Here is a 22,221-nt window from a genome sequence, read left to right on the forward strand (position 1 = left end):
TCCGTGGAGAGAGGTGGAGAGAGGTGGATGGTGAGAGGAGCGGGTTTTGCAGCAGCTCAGAGGTTGCAGCGATGTCGTCCTGGTTTAGGGGCCTCAGCTCCGGCTGGGGCCACTCCTTGGGTCGGGTGGGGGACAGCTTGGCTTCCCTCACCGGCCATATCTCCAGCTTGGCCAGGGACGCGTTTCTGGACGATTTAGAAGAGGTAGAAGCAGGTTTACCTCATTGTGGGAGAAAGGAAATTGAAGCTCCCCAATCTCCATTCACATCAACGGATGGAAGACTTACAAAGGATTGTGCTGATCCGGAAGAAAAGCAGGAAGAAGCATCAGGGCTTCCCATAAAGCTTCCCTCTGCACGTTACCGACATCAACTGCAACAGAGAGGGACAGAAGCCAGCCAACCTAAAGCAAGACAGATGGTACTAGAGGATCACCTGTGGAGACGGCAGTCACCTGCCCCATCAGTACACTCCGGAGCTGGAGATATACCAATAACCACTGCACCGGCTCCATCCAGCTGTGGAATCAGTGGTCAGTTTTCACCTCTTCCTGATGGAGACATGCACTTTAGCGACGTCATTTCATCACAACATGAAATAAAGAGCTTGTCGATCGAAGTTTCGAGACTTGAATCTGAAGTCGGCCCCTGGAAGCATATTGGTCAAGCACAAGGAACACGTAATTCTGATCCAAATGAAATCTGCAAACTCCAAAATACTATTAAGGTACTTGAAGAAAACCAAAGCCAGGACATAAATAATCATCAACATGAAATGCCAGTTTTGCAGAAGGCACATCAAGAGAAACTGGCAGAGGAAAGTTCCCAGCATCGAGAGGAATTATGTGACTACGAAGAACGAATTGAAGAACTTGAAAATCAGTCACAACAAGGTGACTCAGGGGTTAGAGCCTGTGAGACGCAAAAAACTATTCAGGTTCTACCATCTGAAAATGCCGAGTCGATGAAAGAGATACAAGAACTTGAGGATCAAACAAAAGACATCAATAAAAAATTATCTTCTGCAGAAAATGACGGAAACGTCTCGAACAGAGAACAAGAGCAGCTCCGTGTGGAAAAGGGACAAATCATTGAGCAGTGTGAGAACTTGCAACTGGAATGTAGTAAATCGCAGGCTTCTGTGATGGAGCAGAGTGATACTGTGGCCAAAAAGGGAAAAATTCTTCCACTGAGTTCATTGGTGGAAGAAGTGCTCAGGCTGCAACAAGCCCTGTCCGATGCTGAAAAGGAAATAATGAGACTGAATGGTTTAAACCGGGATAACCATCTGGCTGAAGACAATCTGAAACTGAATCAGCGTGTCCAAGTTTTAGAAAAAGAGAAGTCATTATTGAGTCAAGAGATGAAAGAACTTCAGATATCACTGTCAACATTGAGCTGTGAATATGAAGTAATTAAAAGTACAGCTTCAACAGACGTGAATTTGTGTGTACAATTCCATAACTTAAAACTTAACTTGGAGTCGAAGGAGCAAGAACTGAATCAAAGTATTAATGAAAAGAAAATGCTGATAGCTGAGTTGGAAGAACTGGACACTCAGAACCAGGAAGCGACAAAGCACATCGTTTTGATAAAAGACGAGCTAGCCAAACAACGATATGAAGGAGACCTTGTCATCAAGAAATTGAAACAACTCAATCAAGAGAAGGATTTTGAAATCGCAAGCCTCAAAAAGAGGATTGAGCAAATGGCTGCTGATCAAAAAGAAACTAAGGAACTTTTGGCATCTGGTTTAGAAGAACCGGAGCAATTGATACGACGTAGAAGTGAGAAAAAAGTGTTTATTGACAAACTCAAAGAACAAAGTTCAGAACTCCAAAAGAATTTAGATAAGTTTTCTCGGGTCTTAAGAGAAAATGGAACCTTAAGGCAAACCATAGAAGAAAAGGACAGAAGGATTGAATCCATGAAAGAAGAAGGAAATCATCTGCAAGAAGAATTGGAAAGACTTAGGGAACAGCAGCACAGAGCTGTCCTTGTGGCTGAGCCTGAAACCCTCGATAGTATCACAGAACTAGAATGTGAGGTATCTCAACTGAATATCGTCAATAATCATCTGGTAGAGGAAATTAAACATCAGCAGAAGATAATTGAAGATCAAAGACAGGGTAAAATGCGCCTACTTCAGTCTTTACAGGAGCAGAAGAAGGAAATGAATGAATTGAAATACCAATATGAGCAGATGAATGCTGCGCATGCCCAGTTATTTTTAGTAAAAGATGAGGAAATTAAGAATTTGCAGAAAACCATTGGACAAATAAAAGCCCAGTTGCCTGGAGACAGATACAACACTCAAACAGAGAATTCCGATGTTCTTCGAGAACCGAAAGTTAAAGAAAGCCTTACTGTAGAAAATGGAGGTGAAAAAGACAACTTATTGAAATCTGAAAATGAGACGTCAGTGAAAGGAATCAAAGAAGAACTTGAGATTAAACTTCTAAAAGAACAGGAGCGAATATTCATTTTAGAAATGGACATTTCTAAACTCAAAGCGGAAAATGAAAACATAACAGAAACATACAAAGCAAAGGAAATGGAGTGCCAAGCATTGCAGGAGACCAACATGAGGTTCTCTGTCATGTTGCAAGAAAAAGACTTGCAGCTGGAGACTGAGTTCAAGAAAGAACAGAAGGAAAAGGCAGAAAAAGTCGAAGGAGAAGCATTATTATTACTACAGGATGAAGCAAATGTTGTGTGGGATTCAGCACCCAGACAGTCAGATCTCAAGGAAGAACAGACTGGAGAACCCACAAAACAAAGTGAGCTCCTGCAAGAAATGCTGGACGATACACCAAAGCAATTGACGAACATGACCAGCAGCACAGAAGGAAAAGTGGATAAAGGCCTCCTGAGAAACCTTTTTATCGGTCATTTCCGCACACCCCAAAGGAAGCGTCCTGAAGTGCTACGGTTAATTGGAAGGATCCTGGACATTGAAAAGGGGGAAATGGAGGAGTTGTTGAAAGAAGATTGCGGAGGTGTTACCAAGTGGATGCCTGGTTGGCTTGGAGGAGGACCCAAATCTGTCCCCAGCACACCTTTGATACCAAGTCAGCAATGTGTGCGGAGGAGTTCTTTTTCAGAACTTTTTATTAAGTTTCTGGAAAGGGAATCTCATCCAGCTTTTCCACCACCCAAACTTTCTGCTCCTGCCATGGAACTCTAGATTCACCAAGAAGAAGAAAGCAAGGTGCAAAGGTGCCGGGAAGTGGTAAAGAGGCAGCAGAATTCAGAGCCACTTACTCACCTAGCTGGACTGGGACTTAGTGGACCTGGGCATCTTCTCTGGAACCCTTCGCAGATGTCATGCCCACCTTTACACCATTGCCACTGTCCCCAGACCATCCTGCCAGGGTTGTACTAAAGGACCTTTTAAAGCCATAAGCGACTCTCAAGCCAGTGATGATGTAGCAGTTTACTGAAGCCATAACTCAGTACTTTTTGAGAGTGACCTTTTGGAAAAAGTGTCATGTATTTGTAGACAAAAAGAGAAAGAAAAAAGCTGATGTATGTAGCTACTAGGTATTTGTCTTCCCTCTTTCTCTTTCTTCTTTCTTTCTTTCTTTCTTTCTTTCTTTCTTTCTTTCTTTCTTTCTTTCTTTCTTTCTTTCTTTCTTTCTTTATTTCTTCCTTTATTTCCTTCTTTCTTTCTTTCTTTCTATCTTTCTTTTTTTTGCTTTAGCGCTTAAAAAATCTAATTTGTTTTGTTTGATGTAGCACTTTTTGTTTATAAAATTTTGTTTTGATGTTATGACGTAATCCTCAACAATAACCAATTCTAATGTACTTTGTGAGCAACTGTACAGTGCACCACTAGTGAGCCATTAGCTCCAACCTCTTTTTTTATGATTGTATTTGTTACATTTAATTTTATGAAGATAAAATGACACACTTAATTAACAGAAAGGAAGAAAAATCCAACTCATGAGAGAAAGACCTATATAGCTCAGAATTCAGAGTGTATAAAAACAAAATATAATGTTGCCCAAAGTTGTGACTTCTTGAGTTTAGAAAAGAAAACCCTTGAACAACTACTAAAAAAAAGTGACAGTGGGAAGGCCTGAACATGAAGTTTCGTGGATAAATTCTGAGAAATTTTAATGCAAATACTATGACACCCATCCATTTTACTTATTTTCATTTCTGTAAAAAAAAAATCACTTTACATTAATTCACCTTTCTAGATGTTAATGTCCAGAAAGAAGACCATTTTTATAAGTCAAACTGAACACATTTTCAATGGAAAAGTTAATTTGCAAGGATGTGTCATTAAATATCGGGACCGTTTATCTACGTACTTTTTGGGCTCTAAAATAATGCTTATAAATACATTTTTAAAATCATTTGATCACAAAACAGCGGGGAGGAGAAATCAGGAGAAATAAAATCATATAATGTTTTAAAAGCTGAAATCCTTAGAAAAACATTTTTCATTTTTGTAAATTAAGGTAAAAGATAAATCAAAGTTTTTAGCTGAAGTTAGGAGAAGTCAGAGAAGAGAAAAAGCAGATTATATAAGAAACACTTCTCTGACACCTGTAATTTCTAAAACCATTAAGAACATTTTTAATAAAATTAATTTAAATAAAATTTAATAAAAATTAAATGATAATTCAGTAAAAATTGATTTAATTTAAATTTATTTTTAATGAATATTATTTAATTTGAATTTATTTCATTAACATTATTAACCTAATAAATTTAATTTATATTAAACTATGATCTAAGTTTTATTCAAAATTTATTAAATTTTATTTAAATGAATTTAATACAATTTAATAATATTAGTTTAATTCACATAGAATTTAATATAAATCAAATTATTTAATATTAATGAAATAATTTACAAATAAATTTTAATAAAATTAAATTAATTTTAATAGAAATGTTCTTAATGGTTTTAGAAATTACAGATGTCAGAAATATTTGCTATATAATCTACTTTTTCCTCTTATCTGATTTCATCTAACTTAAGCTAGAAACTTTTGATTTATCTTTTAGCTTAATTTACAAAAATAAAAAGGGAAGACAAGATACCTAGTAGCTATATATATCAGCTTTTACTTTTCTTTCTTTTATTTTTTTCTGTTTCAACTTTTTATTCATTTAATTTTCAAGCTCTTTTAGGATAGGGACATGGGATTTACCTTTTAAGTCTCCAGCAATCAGAAAAGAAAAGAAAGTACTAGCTTTGGCTTTTTAATGTAGTGCCAAAAATGGGACCTGAAACTAACATTAACCATCTTTAGAAGACTTTGTATAAAAAAGGCTGAAAATTATGGAACCCAGGACACTTATGGCTTTAATTTTGCCCTGAGAGGTGGACAGTCCCCTACGACTCTGCGAATGTGGTTCTCTGAGACTTCGTCCTGCCCATTGGTTGATGTGACCACCACCAGCCCAGCCGTGAGACACACCTGCATGCTAAACATCAGTGAAATCACTTCCTTGCACCAGCACCAGCTGCTTACAATTGAAGAAGATTCTTTCATTTTTCACAAGTCCATTCTAAAAAAATCCTAACTTGACACTTAATTGAATCTGTTTTAAGTAAATTCTAGTAACAGAACTAATCCATGGTAGTGAATAACAATTCACATTTAAAAGTCATCGCTAAAATATATACTATTTTAAAGTTTGTATTGGTGAGATACTGTAAAAAGATGGTCTTTGCAAAGTCTGAGACCCGGATTCACACAGAGCATTTCCAGAATTATAAACAAATCAAAATTTCCATAATCACATGATGAAACTTAATGTGTATTGGCTAAATAGTCTTTATTCCATCCTTTAGTTCTTATGAGAAACTTTTACCCTATTCATCAAGTTTTAATGATCTTTGTAATAATGTAACTATTTTAACATCCCAAAAAGAAAATACTATTCTTTTGAAAATTGAGACAAGCAATAGAATATGATTGGAAATAATTTATATGACATCTTACTTGTATGAATATAGATTAACAGATTTAAAAATGTTTCTGAAAAATAAAATTTTCCTTGTTCTACAGCTGCTTTGTTCTTAATTAATTATTTGACCCAAGGCAATTATGGCTTTAAATTACATGACCCAAGAAGCAGTTGAGAATAGGAGATACTCCAGTCTAGTTTTAGACATAGTCCATACTCATGTTCCCAATATATTTAATGATGGCATTTAAAACAGGGATGTGAGAATCTTAAAATCCCTTTCTCATTTTTGCCATGGTGTCAACTGAAACTATTTGTAGTAACCTCTGGAAGATGTGGGAAATGTTCAGTCATTTGATGTATGAGCCCTGCCCTTGGAGTGTCTGGGGCTGGGGCTTCTAGATCCCAGAAAAGTCTTTGAATTCATAAACAGTCTGAAAAAAACTTATTCACATATGCATAAAATGTATTAAATCAGCATCAGTTTGCAGGAACCAGAGCAGAGCAAAAGTGGTTATTGAAGAGTTCGGGCTGAAATACTCAGAACTGGAGAATATTGTGAACTTGTGGTCTATTGCCATGTTTTCTTATCTGAACTTCCTTTGGATTAAACTTGCCTATTTTAGCCACCAAAACAAATATTTAAGTTGTCCAACCAATTCCTTGGGAAATGAAATCCTTTTGTCTTAATGACTTTTAAGCACATATCAGAGCTTAGTTCACTAGATTTTTTGTGTTAGGAAGGCACATTTGTGTTATGAAGGTACCATTGCTATCAGATGCCCCAGACATGTCTGGGCCTCGGTAGGTATCTCTGAGCACACGTCTGATGAGTGCACACAGTGTGTATGTTGGAATTTGGTCTATGGATGAGGGCATCAACATGGTCAGTTGGTGGCCACTTAGTGGGAATATCCCCCCAAACCCATTTGATGTTACTTGGGGACAGGGCAGAAAGGATTATAAAATATGGAGTCATTTCGTGGTTGAGGATCACTGTCTTATCTTGGTGGCTGGCTCTCATTGAGTTCAGAGATGGGAAGCCTGTGGCCCTACTGTGAGAAGCATTGGTGTGGTGAACCTTGGTGGTTTTGAGCAGCTGAGGAGAGAAAAAGGAAGGTTGAAACTGAAAACGCTGGAGTAAACACAAGGCGACTTTCAGTTGGGGGTGAGCGTGCAGGACCGCCATAACAAATTACCAGGGGTGGGTGGCCTAAAGCACAGGATTTATTTATTCTCACAGTCCTGGAGGCTGGTTTGTCCTGGGCTTCTTTTCCTGCTGTGTATGTGGCTGCCTTCTGTTTTTGTCTGCATGTCTTTCCTCTTTGCATGTGTGATTCCTAGTCACTGCTTCTTAGAAGGCCACCAGTCATTCTGGATTCTGGCTCCCTTCCCTTAATGTTTTAGGGATCCCATTTCTAAATACAGCCATATCCTGAGTTACTAGAAGTTGGGAATCTCAACATGAGCTTTAGAGGGACAGGGACATCAAATAGAGAAGGGGAGAGGGCTCAGGGCTACTTTGGAAGAGGCAAAAGCCTCTAGAGAAAGGCTGATCAAAGAAACTGAACCTGAGCACAGTTTCTGCAGGTTTTCCAGCCAGAGAAATGGAAGTCCAGCAGGCACCAGAAGTGAGAAATGGTCAGAGCAGGTTGTCTCTACAACACATAGTTCAGACTCCTCTTTCCGGCCTTTCAGACTCCTGCATATAAAGCCGTTTCCCTCCATGTTCTCTCTTTGTTCCTGACAAATTTTCCCCAAATCTAAGCAACGTGACCAATACTGAAATATACAGTTATCTCTCTCTCACACACACACACACACACATATATGCTATTTATGATTTTTATACATACTAATGTTACTATATAACATATATATGACATACTAATATTGCATATTAATTACATATAGTATAATATAATTATTGAAACATAGTATCATGTATGTGCTAACACCAATACCATTTCTGTCTCCTTTTCTTTACCTCCCTCTGATCCTACTGACCTCTTTTCTTCCTCTAGGCACCATTTCCAGTGTGATCAGTGCATTCTCTCTTTCCCATTTCTCTCTTGATTAGCCATTATAAACAAGCCCAAGAGACAAATCCACAAAGCACAGAGGGAAAGAAATGAGACTTAAAACCTTCTACCCTTCTTCCCCCTATTGTAAGAGGCAGAGCAGATGTCGTTCGCTATTATTGATAAACACCTTTTTCACGACTGTTTGTGAATGTTTGTGCCTGATGGTGACTTGGTTGGTAAATCTTCCCTTGGGAGAGTCTGTCTCGGGATATAATCAAACTTATAACGACTTAAAAACTTAAAAGCTGTTCCTGTGTTCAAAGAAAAATACAGCTGCACTCGCTCCTCATTTGACTTTTTGGAAGAGGAAAATCTTAACATTAAGTGAAAATAGTTTAAGGAGGAGAAGAATGCTTTGAGTTCCAACTATTGCTTTCTTTTAAAATTTTTATTAATGTACCAATTATTTTGTCGCCACATGTAAATGAAAGACTTTGAGTAATAGTTTCATCACCTTGCTCGGGCTCTCTCCAAAATCAAAAATCACTTAGCAGTATCTTCTCCAAAGCCATCCATTTACCTGCAAAAGCCATGGTTTTGTTCTTTTTTAATGCTGAGTCAAATTCCACTGTGTATATATGCCACATTGCTTTTGTATCCATTCATCCACTGAAGGGCATCTAGGTGGCTCCACAGTTTAGCTATTGTGAAGTGTGCAGCTATAAACATGGATGTGTCTGTGTCCCTGTAGTATGCTGTTTTTAAGTCCTTTGGGTACAGCCCAAGGAGAAGAAAAGCTGGGTCAAAGGGTGGTTCCATATCCAGTTTTCCAAGGAATCTCCATACTGCTTTCCAAATTGGCCACACCAATTTGTACTCCCACCAGCAACGTATGAGTGTGCCTTTTCCCCCACATCCTCACCCACACTTACTGTTGTTTGTCTCCATAATAGCTGCCATTCTGACTGGAGTGAGATGATATATTAGAGTGGTTTTGATTTACATTTCTCTGATTGCTATAGATAATGAGCATTTTTTAATATATTTGTTGATTGATTGTAGATCCTCTTCTGAGAAGTGTCTGTTCAGGTCCTTGGCCCATTTGTTGATTGGGTTATTATTATATATATATATATATATATATATATATATATATATATATATATATATATTTTTTTTTTTTTTTTGGTGTTTAGCTTTTTGAGTTCTTTGTATACCCTAGAGATTAGTGCTCTATCTGATGTGTGGGAGGTAAAAGTTTGCTCCCAGGATGTAGGCTCTCTGTTCACCTCACAGATTGTTTCTTTTACTGAAAAGAATCTTTTCACTTGGATTCCATCCCATTTATTGATTCTTGGTTTTAATTCTTGCGCTATGGGAGTTTTATTAAGGAAGTTGGGGCCTAATCCCACATGATGGAGATTAGGGCCTACTTTTTCTTCTATTAGACACAGAGTCTCTGGTTTAATTCCTAGGTCCTTGATCCATTTTGAGTTAAGTTTGTGCATGGTGAGAGATAGGGGTTTAATTTCATTTTGTTGCATAGGGATTTCAGGTTTCCCAGCACCATTTGTTGAAGAGGCTATCTTTTCTCCAGTGCATGTTTTTGGCACCTTTGTCTAATGTAAGATAATTGTAATTTTGTGGGTTAGTCTCTGTGTCCTCTTCTCTGTACCATTGGTCAACCTGCCTGTTTTGGTGACAATCCCAGGCTGTGTTTGTTACTGTTGCTCTGTAGTATAATTGGAGGTCTGGTATAGCAATACCACCTGCTTCACTCTTCCTGCTTAGGATTGCTTTAGCTATCCTGGGTCTCTTAGTTTTCCAGATGAATTTCATGATTGCTTTTTCTATTTCTATGAGGAATTCCATTGTGATTCTGATGGGAATTGCATTAAATCTGTATAGTGCTTTTGGAAGTATGGTCATTTTGATAATATTAATTCTGCTTACCCAGGAGCAACGTAGATCTTTCCATCTACTAAGGTCTTCTTTGATTTCTTTCTTTAGGGTTCTGTAGTTTTCTTTGTATACATCTTTCACCTCTTTCCTTGATTTGCGAGTATCTTATTTATTTATTTATTTATTTATTTTTGAGAATATTGTGAATGGGGTAGTTTTCCTCATTTTCTTCTCAGAGAAATTGTCACTGATATACAGAAAGGCCTTTGATTTATGGGTATTGATTTTATATCCTGCTACTTTGCTGAATTCATTTACTAGTTCTAGAAATTTTCTGGTGGAGCTTTTTGGGTCTTCTAGGTATAGAATCATAACATCGGCAAGTAAAGCTAAATTACGTTCTTCTTTTCCTATACATATTCCTTTAATTTCTTTCGTCTGTCTAATTGCTCTGGCCAGTGTTTCAAGAACTATGCTGAATAGAAGTGGTGAAAAAGGGCATCCCTGTCTTGTTGCAGATTTTAGAGGGAATGCCTTCATTTGTTCTCCATTTAGAATGGTGTTGGTGTGGGGCTTTGCGTAGATAGCCTTTAAGATCTGGAGATCTATTCCTGTTATCCCCAGTTTTTCTGGTGTTTTGAACCTGAAGTGGTGCTGTATTTTGTCAAATGGTTTTTCTGCGTCTATTGCGGTGATCATATGATTCTTATTTTTGAGTATATTGATGTAATGAATTGCATTTATTGATTTCCATATGTTGAACCAACCTTGCATCCCTAGGATAAATCCAATTTGATCGTGGTGAGCGATCTTTTGGATATGTTTTTGTATTTGATTTGCCAGAATTTTATTGAGAATTTTTGCATCTATGTTCATTAGAGATATGGGTCTGAAGTTTTCTTTCTTTGATGTGTCTTTGTCCAGTTTTGGAATCAGGGTGATGTTGGTTGGCCTTATAGAATGAGTTTGGAAGTGCTCCTTCTTTTTCTCTTTCCTGAAATAAATTGAAGAGTATTGGTATTAGTTCTTCTTTAAAGGTCTTGTAGAACTCAGCTGTGTATCCATCCGGTCCTGGCCTTTTCTTGGTTGGTCGTCTTTTGATGGCTTCTTCTGTTTCCTCACTTGATATTGGTCTGTTTAAGTTGTGTATATCTTTCTGACTCAATCTGGGCAGATCATATGACTTAAGAAATTTTTCGATGCCTTCCAAATCTTCTATTTTATTGGAGTATAAGGTTTAACAATAATTTCTAATTATCTTCTGTATTTCTGAAGTGTCTATTGTGATATTGCCTTTTCATCACGTATGCTGGTAATTTGAATTCGCTCTCTCCTTCTCTTCGTTAGTGTGGCTAAAGGTCAGTCCATTTTATTTATTTTTTAAGAGAACCAACTTTTAGCTTTGTAAATTTTTTTCAGTTGTTTCTTTTGTTCTGATTTCCTTGATTTCCTCTCTAATTTTAATTATTTCTTGCCTTCTACTGCCTTTGCTGCTGATTTGTTCTGTTTCTAGGGCTTTGAGCTGTAGTGTGAGGTCATTCGTTTGTTGAGTTTTCTTCTTTTAAGGAATGAACTCCATGCAATGAGTTTTCCTCTTAGTACAGCTTTCGTAGTGTCCCAGAGATTTCGATATGTTGTATCTATGCTCTCATTTACCTCTGAGAATTTTTTAATCTCCCCCTTGATGTCTTCTGTCACCCATTGTTCATTCAGTAGCATATTGTTGAGTCTCCATGTGATGAAAACATTTTTATTTTTTATTTTGTCATTGATTTCCAATTTCATTTCATTATGATCTGGTAAAATGCATGGTATTTGCTAAGAGTTGCTTTGTGGCATAGTATAATGCTCTATTTTAGAGAAGAATCCATGTGCTGCTGAGAAGAAAGTGTATCTGTTTGATGCCGGTCGAAATAGTCTATATATGTCAGTTAAGTCCAAGTTATTAATTGTGTTATTGTGCTCTGCAGTTTCTTTATTCAACTTTTGTTTGGAAGATGTACCCAGTTTTGAGAGAGGTGTGTTAAGGTCACCCGAGATTATTGTGTTGTGGTCAATTTGACTCTTGAACTTGAGAAGAGTTTGATTGATGAACACAGTGGCACCATTGTTTGGGGCATATCTATTGATGCTTGTTATGTCTTGTTGGTGTCTGGTTCCCTTGAGCAGTATCTGAATTCCATCTTTATCCTTTTTGATTAACTTTGGCTTGAAGTCTGCTTTGTGTGCTATGAGCATGGAAACCCCTGCTTGCTAGTGCATGTGAGGGGTATGATTTTTCCCAACCTTTCCCCTTCAGTCTGTGTATGTCTTTTCCTAACAGATGAGTCTCCTATAGGCAGCATTTTGTTGAGGATGAGCTCTCTATGTGCCTCTTATGTCCCATCACAAGAGTAATTTCATTTAGCGTGATTCAACTCTGTTTTTTCAAGGTTGCTTACTTCAAGGAACAAAGTAGGTAACACACAAAGTTCTTGATATTGGGATGAGAAGACTGGTTGTGCAATCTGGAAATTGGGTGGGCATTTCTGGAGGACATCAGGACTTTGATGAAATGGCAAATCCAGAACCCTTGGAGATGTTCACAATGGTTCTTGAGATTGTTGCTGCTCTGGTCCAGAATTAGGAGGTCCATTAACCCATAATAAAGTAATATCAAAGTGGGGAATTTTAAAGCAAGTTTTTGGAGTTTTTAATTATAGGATCAATTTTTATCTATTTTCTAGAAATTTAAATAAAAACTAAGTAAAACTTTCAATAGAAGTTTCTTTATTGAAATAGCAATGGGGCTAGGGTCATGGGTCAGTGGAAGCACACTTGCCTGGCATGTGTGAGGCATTGGGTTCGATTCTCAGCACTGCATATGAATAAATAAATAAATAAATAAATAAATAAATGTCTATTAGCAACAAAAAACAAAAATAAATAAATAAAATTAATAGCAAGTTGTATCTGCTGCTCTGGAATATTTCTTAGCACTGAGACGTTTAATGTATGGTACAAATAAATGGTTAGATTTTCGGCAAATCTTTTTATGCTTTTATTAAAGAACACTGACACCAACTTGTCTCTTTGACTTGTGGGTTGTCAACAGTTTTCTGGAATCCTAACCGCTGCTGTCACCTGCCTTTCCAAGATGAGAAAACATAGTTATATGAGTTTATCTGTTCATCAACATAAACTTTCTTGGACCTATTTCACTCTAGCTTGAGGTATAAAGCCTATTGGTGTCTGTAGAAGCTGCTGGGCTGGGATACTCTTCCTTCTTTGATTTTCTTTTGATCATTAATCTGGAAATTCCTCCAAACACTGAAAAGTTTTTTGTAGTTACAAATGAGATGATCCCTTTTCCAAAAAATTTTACTAAAAGGATACTATGAAAAATGTATTTCAGGAGCAAAATGTTGGGATAATATTAGTTATATTACCTTTTTACCCACAAAGTTGCAAGTTTTTAATTAGTATAATCTATAAATTGCTATAGCTACCTTGATTCATGTCTGGGCATAATACCACTAAAGCATTAAACCCATCCAGGGTAAAGAACTTGTTTTGAAAGTAGGGGGAAAAAAACCCAAAAACCAGAATCAAGTCATTCAAGAGCCAAAGGAGTCACAGTATTTTGATAAGAGCCACGAGAGTGAGTTAGCATATGGAGGACAGACTTTCAGTAAGTTAGGGATGTTAAGGTATGGAATGAATTGGTAACTGCAGTCAGAATGATCAATACAACTTTCTTTATGACAGCAAATTGGACTCATTTGTAGGAAACCATGATTTCAGGGGTGCTTTGCAGGTCACAGTGCTCTAAAAGGCTTCTTCATGAATATTGAAAATCCCAGGGTGTCAGGGCGGCCAGTCCAGGTGCAGGAGCAGCCCGCCCTGCAGGGGCAGGTCACCAACGCTGAGGGCGGAGTCACCCAAGGGGGGCAGCGGAAAGTCCAGGGAAGGAGCAGAGGCCCCCAGGGGTGACTGCGCCCCTGGCAGCGAGTCCCTGGTGGAAGGCCAGGCCAGGCCAGGGCTCTGCGTTACCAGGCAGAAGGCGACGTTGGCGCGAGCCCCGCAGCGCCCCGAATTCCGAGGCTTAGGTCACAATCGACCCCGCCGCGCTCCAGGCCCTTCCGTGGAGAGAGGTGGAGAGAGGTGGATGGTGAGAGGAGCGGGTTTTGCAGCAGCTCAGAGGTTGCAGCGATGTCGTCCTGGTTTAGGGGCCTCAGCTCCGGCTGGGGCCACTCCTTGGGTCGGGTGGGGGACAGCTTGGCTTCCCTCACCGGCCATATCTCCAGCTTGGCCAGGGACGCGTTTCTGGACGATTTAGAAGAGGTAGAAGCAGGTTTACCTCATTGTGGGAGAAAGGAAATTGAAGCTCCCCAATCTCCATTCACATCAACGGATGGAAGACTTACAAAGGATTGTGCTGATCCGGAAGAAAAGCAGGAAGAAGCATCAGGGCTTCCCATAAAGCTTCCCTCTGCACGTTACCGACATCAACTGCAACAGAGAGGGACAGAAGCCAGCCAACCTAAAGCAAGACAGATGGTACTAGAGGATCACCTGTGGAGACGGCAGTCACCTGCCCCATCAGTACACTCCGGAGCTGGAGATATACCAATAACCACTGCACCGGCTCCATCCAGCTGTGGAATCAGTGGTCAGTTTTCACCTCTTCCTGATGGAGACATGCACTTTAGCGACGTCATTTCATCACAACATGAAATAAAGAGCTTGTCGATCGAAGTTTCGAGACTTGAATCTGAAGTCGGCCCCTGGAAGCATATTGGTCAAGCACAAGGAACACGTAATTCTGATCCAAATGAAATCTGCAAACTCCAAAATACTATTAAGGTACTTGAAGAAAACCAAAGCCAGGACATAAATAATCATCAACATGAAATGCCAGTTTTGCAGAAGGCACATCAAGAGAAACTGGCAGAGGAAAGTTCCCAGCATCGAGAGGAATTATGTGACTACGAAGAACGAATTGAAGAACTTGAAAATCAGTCACAACAAGGTGACTCAGGGGTTAGAGCCTGTGAGACGCAAAAAACTATTCAGGTTCTACCATCTGAAAATGCCGAGTCGATGAAAGAGATACAAGAACTTGAGGATCAAACAAAAGACATCAATAAAAAATTATCTTCTGCAGAAAATGACGGAAACGTCTCGAACAGAGAACAAGAGCAGCTCCGTGTGGAAAAGGGACAAATCATTGAGCAGTGTGAGAACTTGCAACTGGAATGTAGTAAATCGCAGGCTTCTGTGATGGAGCAGAGTGATACTGTGGCCAAAAAGGGAAAAATTCTTCCACTGAGTTCATTGGTGGAAGAAGTGCTCAGGCTGCAACAAGCCCTGTCCGATGCTGAAAAGGAAATAATGAGACTGAATGGTTTAAACCGGGATAACCATCTGGCTGAAGACAATCTGAAACTGAATCAGCGTGTCCAAGTTTTAGAAAAAGAGAAGTCATTATTGAGTCAAGAGATGAAAGAACTTCAGATATCACTGTCAACATTGAGCTGTGAATATGAAGTAATTAAAAGTACAGCTTCAACAGACGTGAATTTGTGTGTACAATTCCATAACTTAAAACTTAACTTGGAGTCGAAGGAGCAAGAACTGAATCAAAGTATTAATGAAAAGAAAATGCTGATAGCTGAGTTGGAAGAACTGGACACTCAGAACCAGGAAGCGACAAAGCACATCGTTTTGATAAAAGACGAGCTAGCCAAACAACGATATGAAGGAGACCTTGTCATCAAGAAATTGAAACAACTCAATCAAGAGAAGGATTTTGAAATCGCAAGCCTCAAAAAGAGGATTGAGCAAATGGCTGCTGATCAAAAAGAAACTAAGGAACTTTTGGCATCTGGTTTAGAAGAACCGGAGCAATTGATACGACGTAGAAGTGAGAAAAAAGTGTTTATTGACAAACTCAAAGAACAAAGTTCAGAACTCCAAAAGAATTTAGATAAGTTTTCTCGGGTCTTAAGAGAAAATGGAACCTTAAGGCAAACCATAGAAGAAAAGGACAGAAGGATTGAATCCATGAAAGAAGAAGGAAATCATCTGCAAGAAGAATTGGAAAGACTTAGGGAACAGCAGCACAGAGCTGTCCTTGTGGCTGAGCCTGAAACCCTCGATAGTATCACAGAACTAGAATGTGAGGTATCTCAACTGAATATCGTCAATAATCATCTGGTAGAGGAAATTAAACATCAGCAGAAGATAATTGAAGATCAAAGACAGGGTAAAATGCGCCTACTTCAGTCTTTACAGGAGCAGAAGAAGGAAATGAATGAATTGAAATACCAATATGAGCAGATGAATGCTGCGCATGCCCAGTTATTTTTAGTAAAAGATGAGGAAATTAAGAATTTGCAGAAAACCATTGGACAAATAAAAGCCCAGTTGCCTGGAGACAGATACAACACTCAAACAGAGAATTCCGATGTTCTTCGAGAACCGAAAGTTAAAGAAAGCCTTACTGTAGAAAATGGAGGTGAAAAAGACAACTTATTGAAATCTGAAAATGAGACGTCAGTGAAAGGAATCAAAGAAGAACTTGAGATTAAACTTCTAAAAGAACAGGAGCGAATATTCATTTTAGAAATGGACATTTCTAAACTCAAAGCGGAAAATGAAAACATAACAGAAACATACAAAGCAAAGGAAATGGAGTGCCAAGCATTGCAGGAGACCAACATGAGGTTCTCTGTCATGTTGCAAGAAAAAGACTTGCAGCTGGAGACTGAGTTCAAGAAAGAACAGAAGGAAAAGGCAGAAAAAGTCGAAGGAGAAGCATTATTATTACTACAGGATGAAGCAAATGTTGTGTGGGATTCAGCACCCAGACAGTCAGATCTCAAGGAAGAACAGACTGGAGAACCCACAAAACAAAGTGAGCTCCTGCAAGAAATGCTGGACGATACACCAAAGCAATTGACGAACATGACCAGCAGCACAGAAGGAAAAGTGGATAAAGGCCTCCTGAGAAACCTTTTTATCGGTCATTTCCGCACACCCCAAAGGAAGCGTCCTGAAGTGCTACGGTTAATTGGAAGGATCCTGGACATTGAAAAGGGGGAAATGGAGGAGTTGTTGAAAGAAGATTGCGGAGGTGTTACCAAGTGGATGCCTGGTTGGCTTGGAGGAGGACCCAAATCTGTCCCCAGCACACCTTTGATACCAAGTCAGCAATGTGTGCGGAGGAGTTCTTTTTCAGAACTTTTTATTAAGTTTCTGGAAAGGGAATCTCATCCAGCTTTTCCACCACCCAAACTTTCTGCTCCTGCCATGGAACTCTAGATTCACCAAGAAGAAGAAAGTAAGGTGCAAAGGTGCCGGGAAGTGGTAAAGAGGCAGCAGAATTCAGAGCCACTTACTCACCTAGCTGGACTGGGACTTAGTGGACCTGGGCATCTTCTCTGGAACCCTTCGCAGATGTCATGCCCACCTTTACACCATTGCCACTGTCCCCAGACCATCCTGCCAGGGTTGTACTAAAGGACCTTTTAAAGCCATAAGCGACTCTCAAGCCAGTGATGATGTAGCAGTTTACTGAAGCCATAACTCAGTACTTTTTGAGAGTGACCTTTTGGAAAAAGTGTCATGTATTTGTAGACAAAAAGAGAAAGAAAAAAGCTGATGTATGTAGCTACTAGGTATTTGTCTTCCCTCTTTCTCTTTCTTCTTTCTTTCTTTCTTTCTTTCTTTCTTTATTTCTTCCTTTATTTCCTTCTTTCTTTCTTTCTATCTTTCTTTTTTTTGCTTTAGCGCTTAAAAAATCTAATTTGTTTTGTTTGATGTAGCACTTTTTGTTTATAAAATTTTGTTTTGATGTTATGACGTAATCCTCAACAATAACCAATTCTAATGTACTTTGTGAGCAACTGTACAGTGCACCACTAGTGAGCCATTAGCTCCAACCTCTTTTTTTATGATTGTATTTGTTACATTTAATTTTATGAAGATAAAATGACACACTTAATTAACAGAAAGGAAGAAAAATCCAACTCATGAGAGAAAGACCTATATAGCTCAGAATTCAGAGTGTATAAAAACAAAATATAATGTTGCCCAAAGTTGTGACTTCTTGAGTTTAGAAAAGAAAACCCTTGAACAACTACTAAAAAAAAGTGACAGTGGGAAGGCCTGAACATGAAGTTTCGTGGATAAATTCTGAGAAATTTTAATGCAAATACTATGACACCCATCCATTTTACTTATTTTCATTTCTGTAAAAAAAAAATCACTTTACATTAATTCACCTTTCTAGATGTTAATGTCCAGAAAGAAGACCATTTTTATAAGTCAAACTGAACACATTTTCAATGGAAAAGTTAATTTGCAAGGATGTGTCATTAAATATCGGGACCGTTTATCTACGTACTTTTTGGGCTCTAAAATAATGCTTATAAATACATTTTTAAAATCATTTGATCACAAAACAGCGGGGAGGAGAAATCAGGAGAAATAAAATCATATAATGTTTTAAAAGCTGAAATCCTTAGAAAAACATTTTTCATTTTTGTAAATTAAGGTAAAAGATAAATCAAAGTTTTTAGCTGAAGTTAGGAGAAGTCAGAGAAGAGAAAAAGCAGATTATATAAGAAACACTTCTCTGACACCTGTAATTTCTAAAACCATTAAGAACATTTTTAATAAAATTAATTTAAATAAAATTTAATAAAAATTAAATGATAATTCAGTAAAAATTGATTTAATTTAAATTTATTTTTAATGAATATTATTTAATTTGAATTTATTTCATTAACATTATTAACCTAATAAATTTAATTTATATTAAACTATGATCTAAGTTTTATTCAAAATTTATTAAATTTTATTTAAATGAATTTAATACAATTTAATAATATTAGTTTAATTCACATAGAATTTAATATAAATCAAATTATTTAATATTAATGAAATAATTTACAAATAAATTTTAATAAAATTAAATTAATTTTAATAGAAATGTTCTTAATGGTTTTAGAAATTACAGATGTCAGAAATATTTGCTATATAATCTACTTTTTCCTCTTATCTGATTTCATCTAACTTAAGCTAGAAACTTTTGATTTATCTTTTAGCTTAATTTACAAAAATAAAAAGGGAAGACAAGATACCTAGTAGCTATATATATCAGCTTTTACTTTTCTTTCTTTTATTTTTTTCTGTTTCAACTTTTTATTCATTTAATTTTCAAGCTCTTTTAGGATAGGGACATGGGATTTACCTTTTAAGTCTCCAGCAATCAGAAAAGAAAAGAAAGTACTAGCTTTGGCTTTTTAATGTAGTGCCAAAAATGGGACCTGAAACTAACATTAACCATCTTTAGAAGACTTTGTATAAAAAAGGCTGAAAATTATGGAACCCAGGACACTTATGGCTTTAATTTTGCCCTGAGAGGTGGACAGTCCCCTACGACTCTGCGAATGTGGTTCTCTGAGACTTCGTCCTGCCCATTGGTTGATGTGACCACCACCAGCCCAGCCGTGAGACACACCTGCATGCTAAACATCAGTGAAATCACTTCCTTGCACCAGCACCAGCTGCTTACAATTGAAGAAGATTCTTTCATTTTTCACAAGTCCATTCTAAAAAAATCCTAACTTGACACTTAATTGAATCTGTTTTAAGTAAATTCTAGTAACAGAACTAATCCATGGTAGTGAATAACAATTCACATTTAAAAGTCATCGCTAAAATATATACTATTTTAAAGTTTGTATTGGTGAGATACTGTAAAAAGATGGTCTTTGCAAAGTCTGAGACCCGGATTCACACAGAGCATTTCCAGAATTATAAACAAATCAAAATTTCCATAATCACATGATGAAACTTAATGTGTATTGGCTAAATAGTCTTTATTCCATCCTTTAGTTCTTATGAGAAACTTTTACCCTATTCATCAAGTTTTAATGATCTTTGTAATAATGTAACTATTTTAACATCCCAAAAAGAAAATACTATTCTTTTGAAAATTGAGACAAGCAATAGAATATGATTGGAAATAATTTATATGACATCTTACTTGTATGAATATAGATTAACAGATTTAAAAATGTTTCTGAAAAATAAAATTTTCCTTGTTCTACAGCTGCTTTGTTCTTAATTAATTATTTGACCCAAGGCAATTATGGCTTTAAATTACATGACCCAAGAAGCAGTTGAGAATAGGAGATACTCCAGTCTAGTTTTAGACATAGTCCATACTTATGTTCCCAATATATTTAATGATGGCATTTAAAACAGGGATGTGAGAATCTTAAAATCCCTTTCTCATTTTTGCCATGGTGTCAACTGAAACTATTTGTAGCTACCTCTGGAAGATGTGGGAAATGTTCAGTCATTTGATGTATGAGCCCTGCCCTTGGAGTGTCTGGGGCTGGGGCTTCTAGATCCCAGAAAAGTCTTTGAATTCATAAACAGTCTGAAAAAAACTTATTCACATACGCATAAAATGTATTAAATCAGCATCAGTTTGCAGGAACCAGAGCAGAGCAAAAGTGGTTATTGAAGAGTTCGGGCTGAAATACTCAGAACTGGAGAATATTGTGAAATTGTGGTCTATTGCCATGTTTTCTTATCTGAACTTCCTTTGGATTAAACTTGCCTATTTTAGCCACCAAAACAAATATTTAAGTTGTCCAACCAATTCCTTGGGAAATGAAATCCTTTTGTCTTAATGACTTTTAAGCACATATCAGAGCTTAGTTCACTAGATTTTTTGTGTTAGGAAGGCACATTTGTGTTATGAAGGTACCATTGCTATCAGATGCCCCAGACATGTCTGGGCCTCGGTAGGTATCTCTGAGCACACGTCTGATGAGTGCACACAGTGTGTATGTTGGAATTTGGTCTATGGATGAGGGCATCAACATGGTCAGCTGGTGGCCACTTAGTGGGAATATCCCCCCAAACCCATTTGATGTTACTTGGGGACAGGGCAGAAAGGATTATAAAATATGGAGTCATTTCGTGGTTGAGGATCACTGTCTTATCTTGGTGGCTGGCTCTCATTGAGTTCAGACATGGGAAGTCTGTGGCCCTACTGTGAGAAGCATTGGTGTGGTGAACCTTGGTGGTTTTGAGCAGCTGAGGAGAGAAAAAGGAAGGTTGAAACTGAAAACGCTGGAGTAAACACAAGTCGACTTTCAGTTGGGGGTGAGCGTGCAGGACCGCCATAACAAATTACCAGGGGTGGGTGGCCTAAAGCACAGGATTTATTTATTCTCACAGTCCTGGAGGCTGGTTTGTCCTGGGCTTCTTTTCCTGCTGTGTATGTGGCTGCCTTCTGTTTTTGTCTGCATGTCTTTCCTCTTTGCATGTGTGATTCCTAGTCACTGCTTCTTAGAAGGCCACCAGTCATTCTGGATTCTGGCTCCCTTCCCTTAATGTTTTAGGGATCCCATTTCTAAATACAGCCATATCCTGAGTTACTAGAAGTTGGGAATCTCAACATGAGCTTTAGAGGGACAGGGACATCAAATAGAGAAGGGGAGAGGGCTCAGGGCTACTTTGGAAGAGGCAAAAGCCTCTAGAGAAAGGCTGATCAAAGAAACTGAACCTGAGCACAGTTTCTGCAGGTTTTCCAGCCAGAGAAATGGAAGTCCAGCAGGCACCAGAAGTGAGAAATGGTCAGAGCAGGTTGTCTCTACAACACATAGTTCAGACTCCTCTTTCCGGCCTTTCAGACTCCTGCATATAAAGCCGTTTCCCTCCATGTTCTCTCTTTGTTCCTGACAAATTTTCCCCAAATCTAAGCAACGTGACCAATACTGAAATATACAGTTATCTCTCTCTCACACACACACACACACACATATATGCTATTTATGATTTTTATACATACTAATGTTACTATATAACATATATATGACATACTAATATTGCATATTAATTACATATAGTATAATATAATTATTGAAACATAGTATCATGTATGTGCTAACACCAATACCATTTCTGTCTCCTTTTCTTTACCTCCCTCTGATCCTACTGACCTCTTTTCTTCCTCTAGGCACCATTTCCAGTGTGATCAGTGCATTCTCTCTTTCCCATTTCTCTCTTGATTAGCCATTATAAACAAGCCCAAGAGACAAATCCACAAAGCACAGAGGGAAAGAAATGAGACTTAAAACCTTCTACCCTTCTTCCCCCTATTGTAAGAGGCAGAGCAGATGTCGTTCGCTATTATTGATAAACACCTTTTTCACGACTGTTTGTGAATGTTTGTGCCTGATGGTGACTTGGTTGGTAAATCTTCCCTTGGGAGAGTCTGTCTCGGGATATAATCAAACTTATAACGACTTAAAAACTTAAAAGCTGTTCCTGTGTTCAAAGAAAAATACAGCTGCACTC

At 37.9% G+C, this 22,221-nt stretch overlaps 1 protein-coding gene across 1 annotated transcript; it reads left to right on the forward strand.

Moving 5' to 3' along the window:
- Window positions 1-71: 71 nt before the first annotated feature.
- Window positions 72-17,378, forward strand: LOC144370655 (thyroid receptor-interacting protein 11-like). The gene is given in 4 exon segments (XM_078031370.1): window positions 72-3,018; window positions 13,652-13,794; window positions 13,891-17,275; window positions 17,278-17,378. Coding segments are annotated over 4 exon segments (6,576 nt in total).
- Window positions 17,379-22,221: the final 4,843 nt, after the last annotated feature.

Source organism: Ictidomys tridecemlineatus, chromosome 14 (assembly GCF_052094955.1).
Source record: "Ictidomys tridecemlineatus isolate mIctTri1 chromosome 14, mIctTri1.hap1, whole genome shotgun sequence".
NCBI classification, from domain to species: Eukaryota; Metazoa; Chordata; class Mammalia; order Rodentia; family Sciuridae; genus Ictidomys; species Ictidomys tridecemlineatus.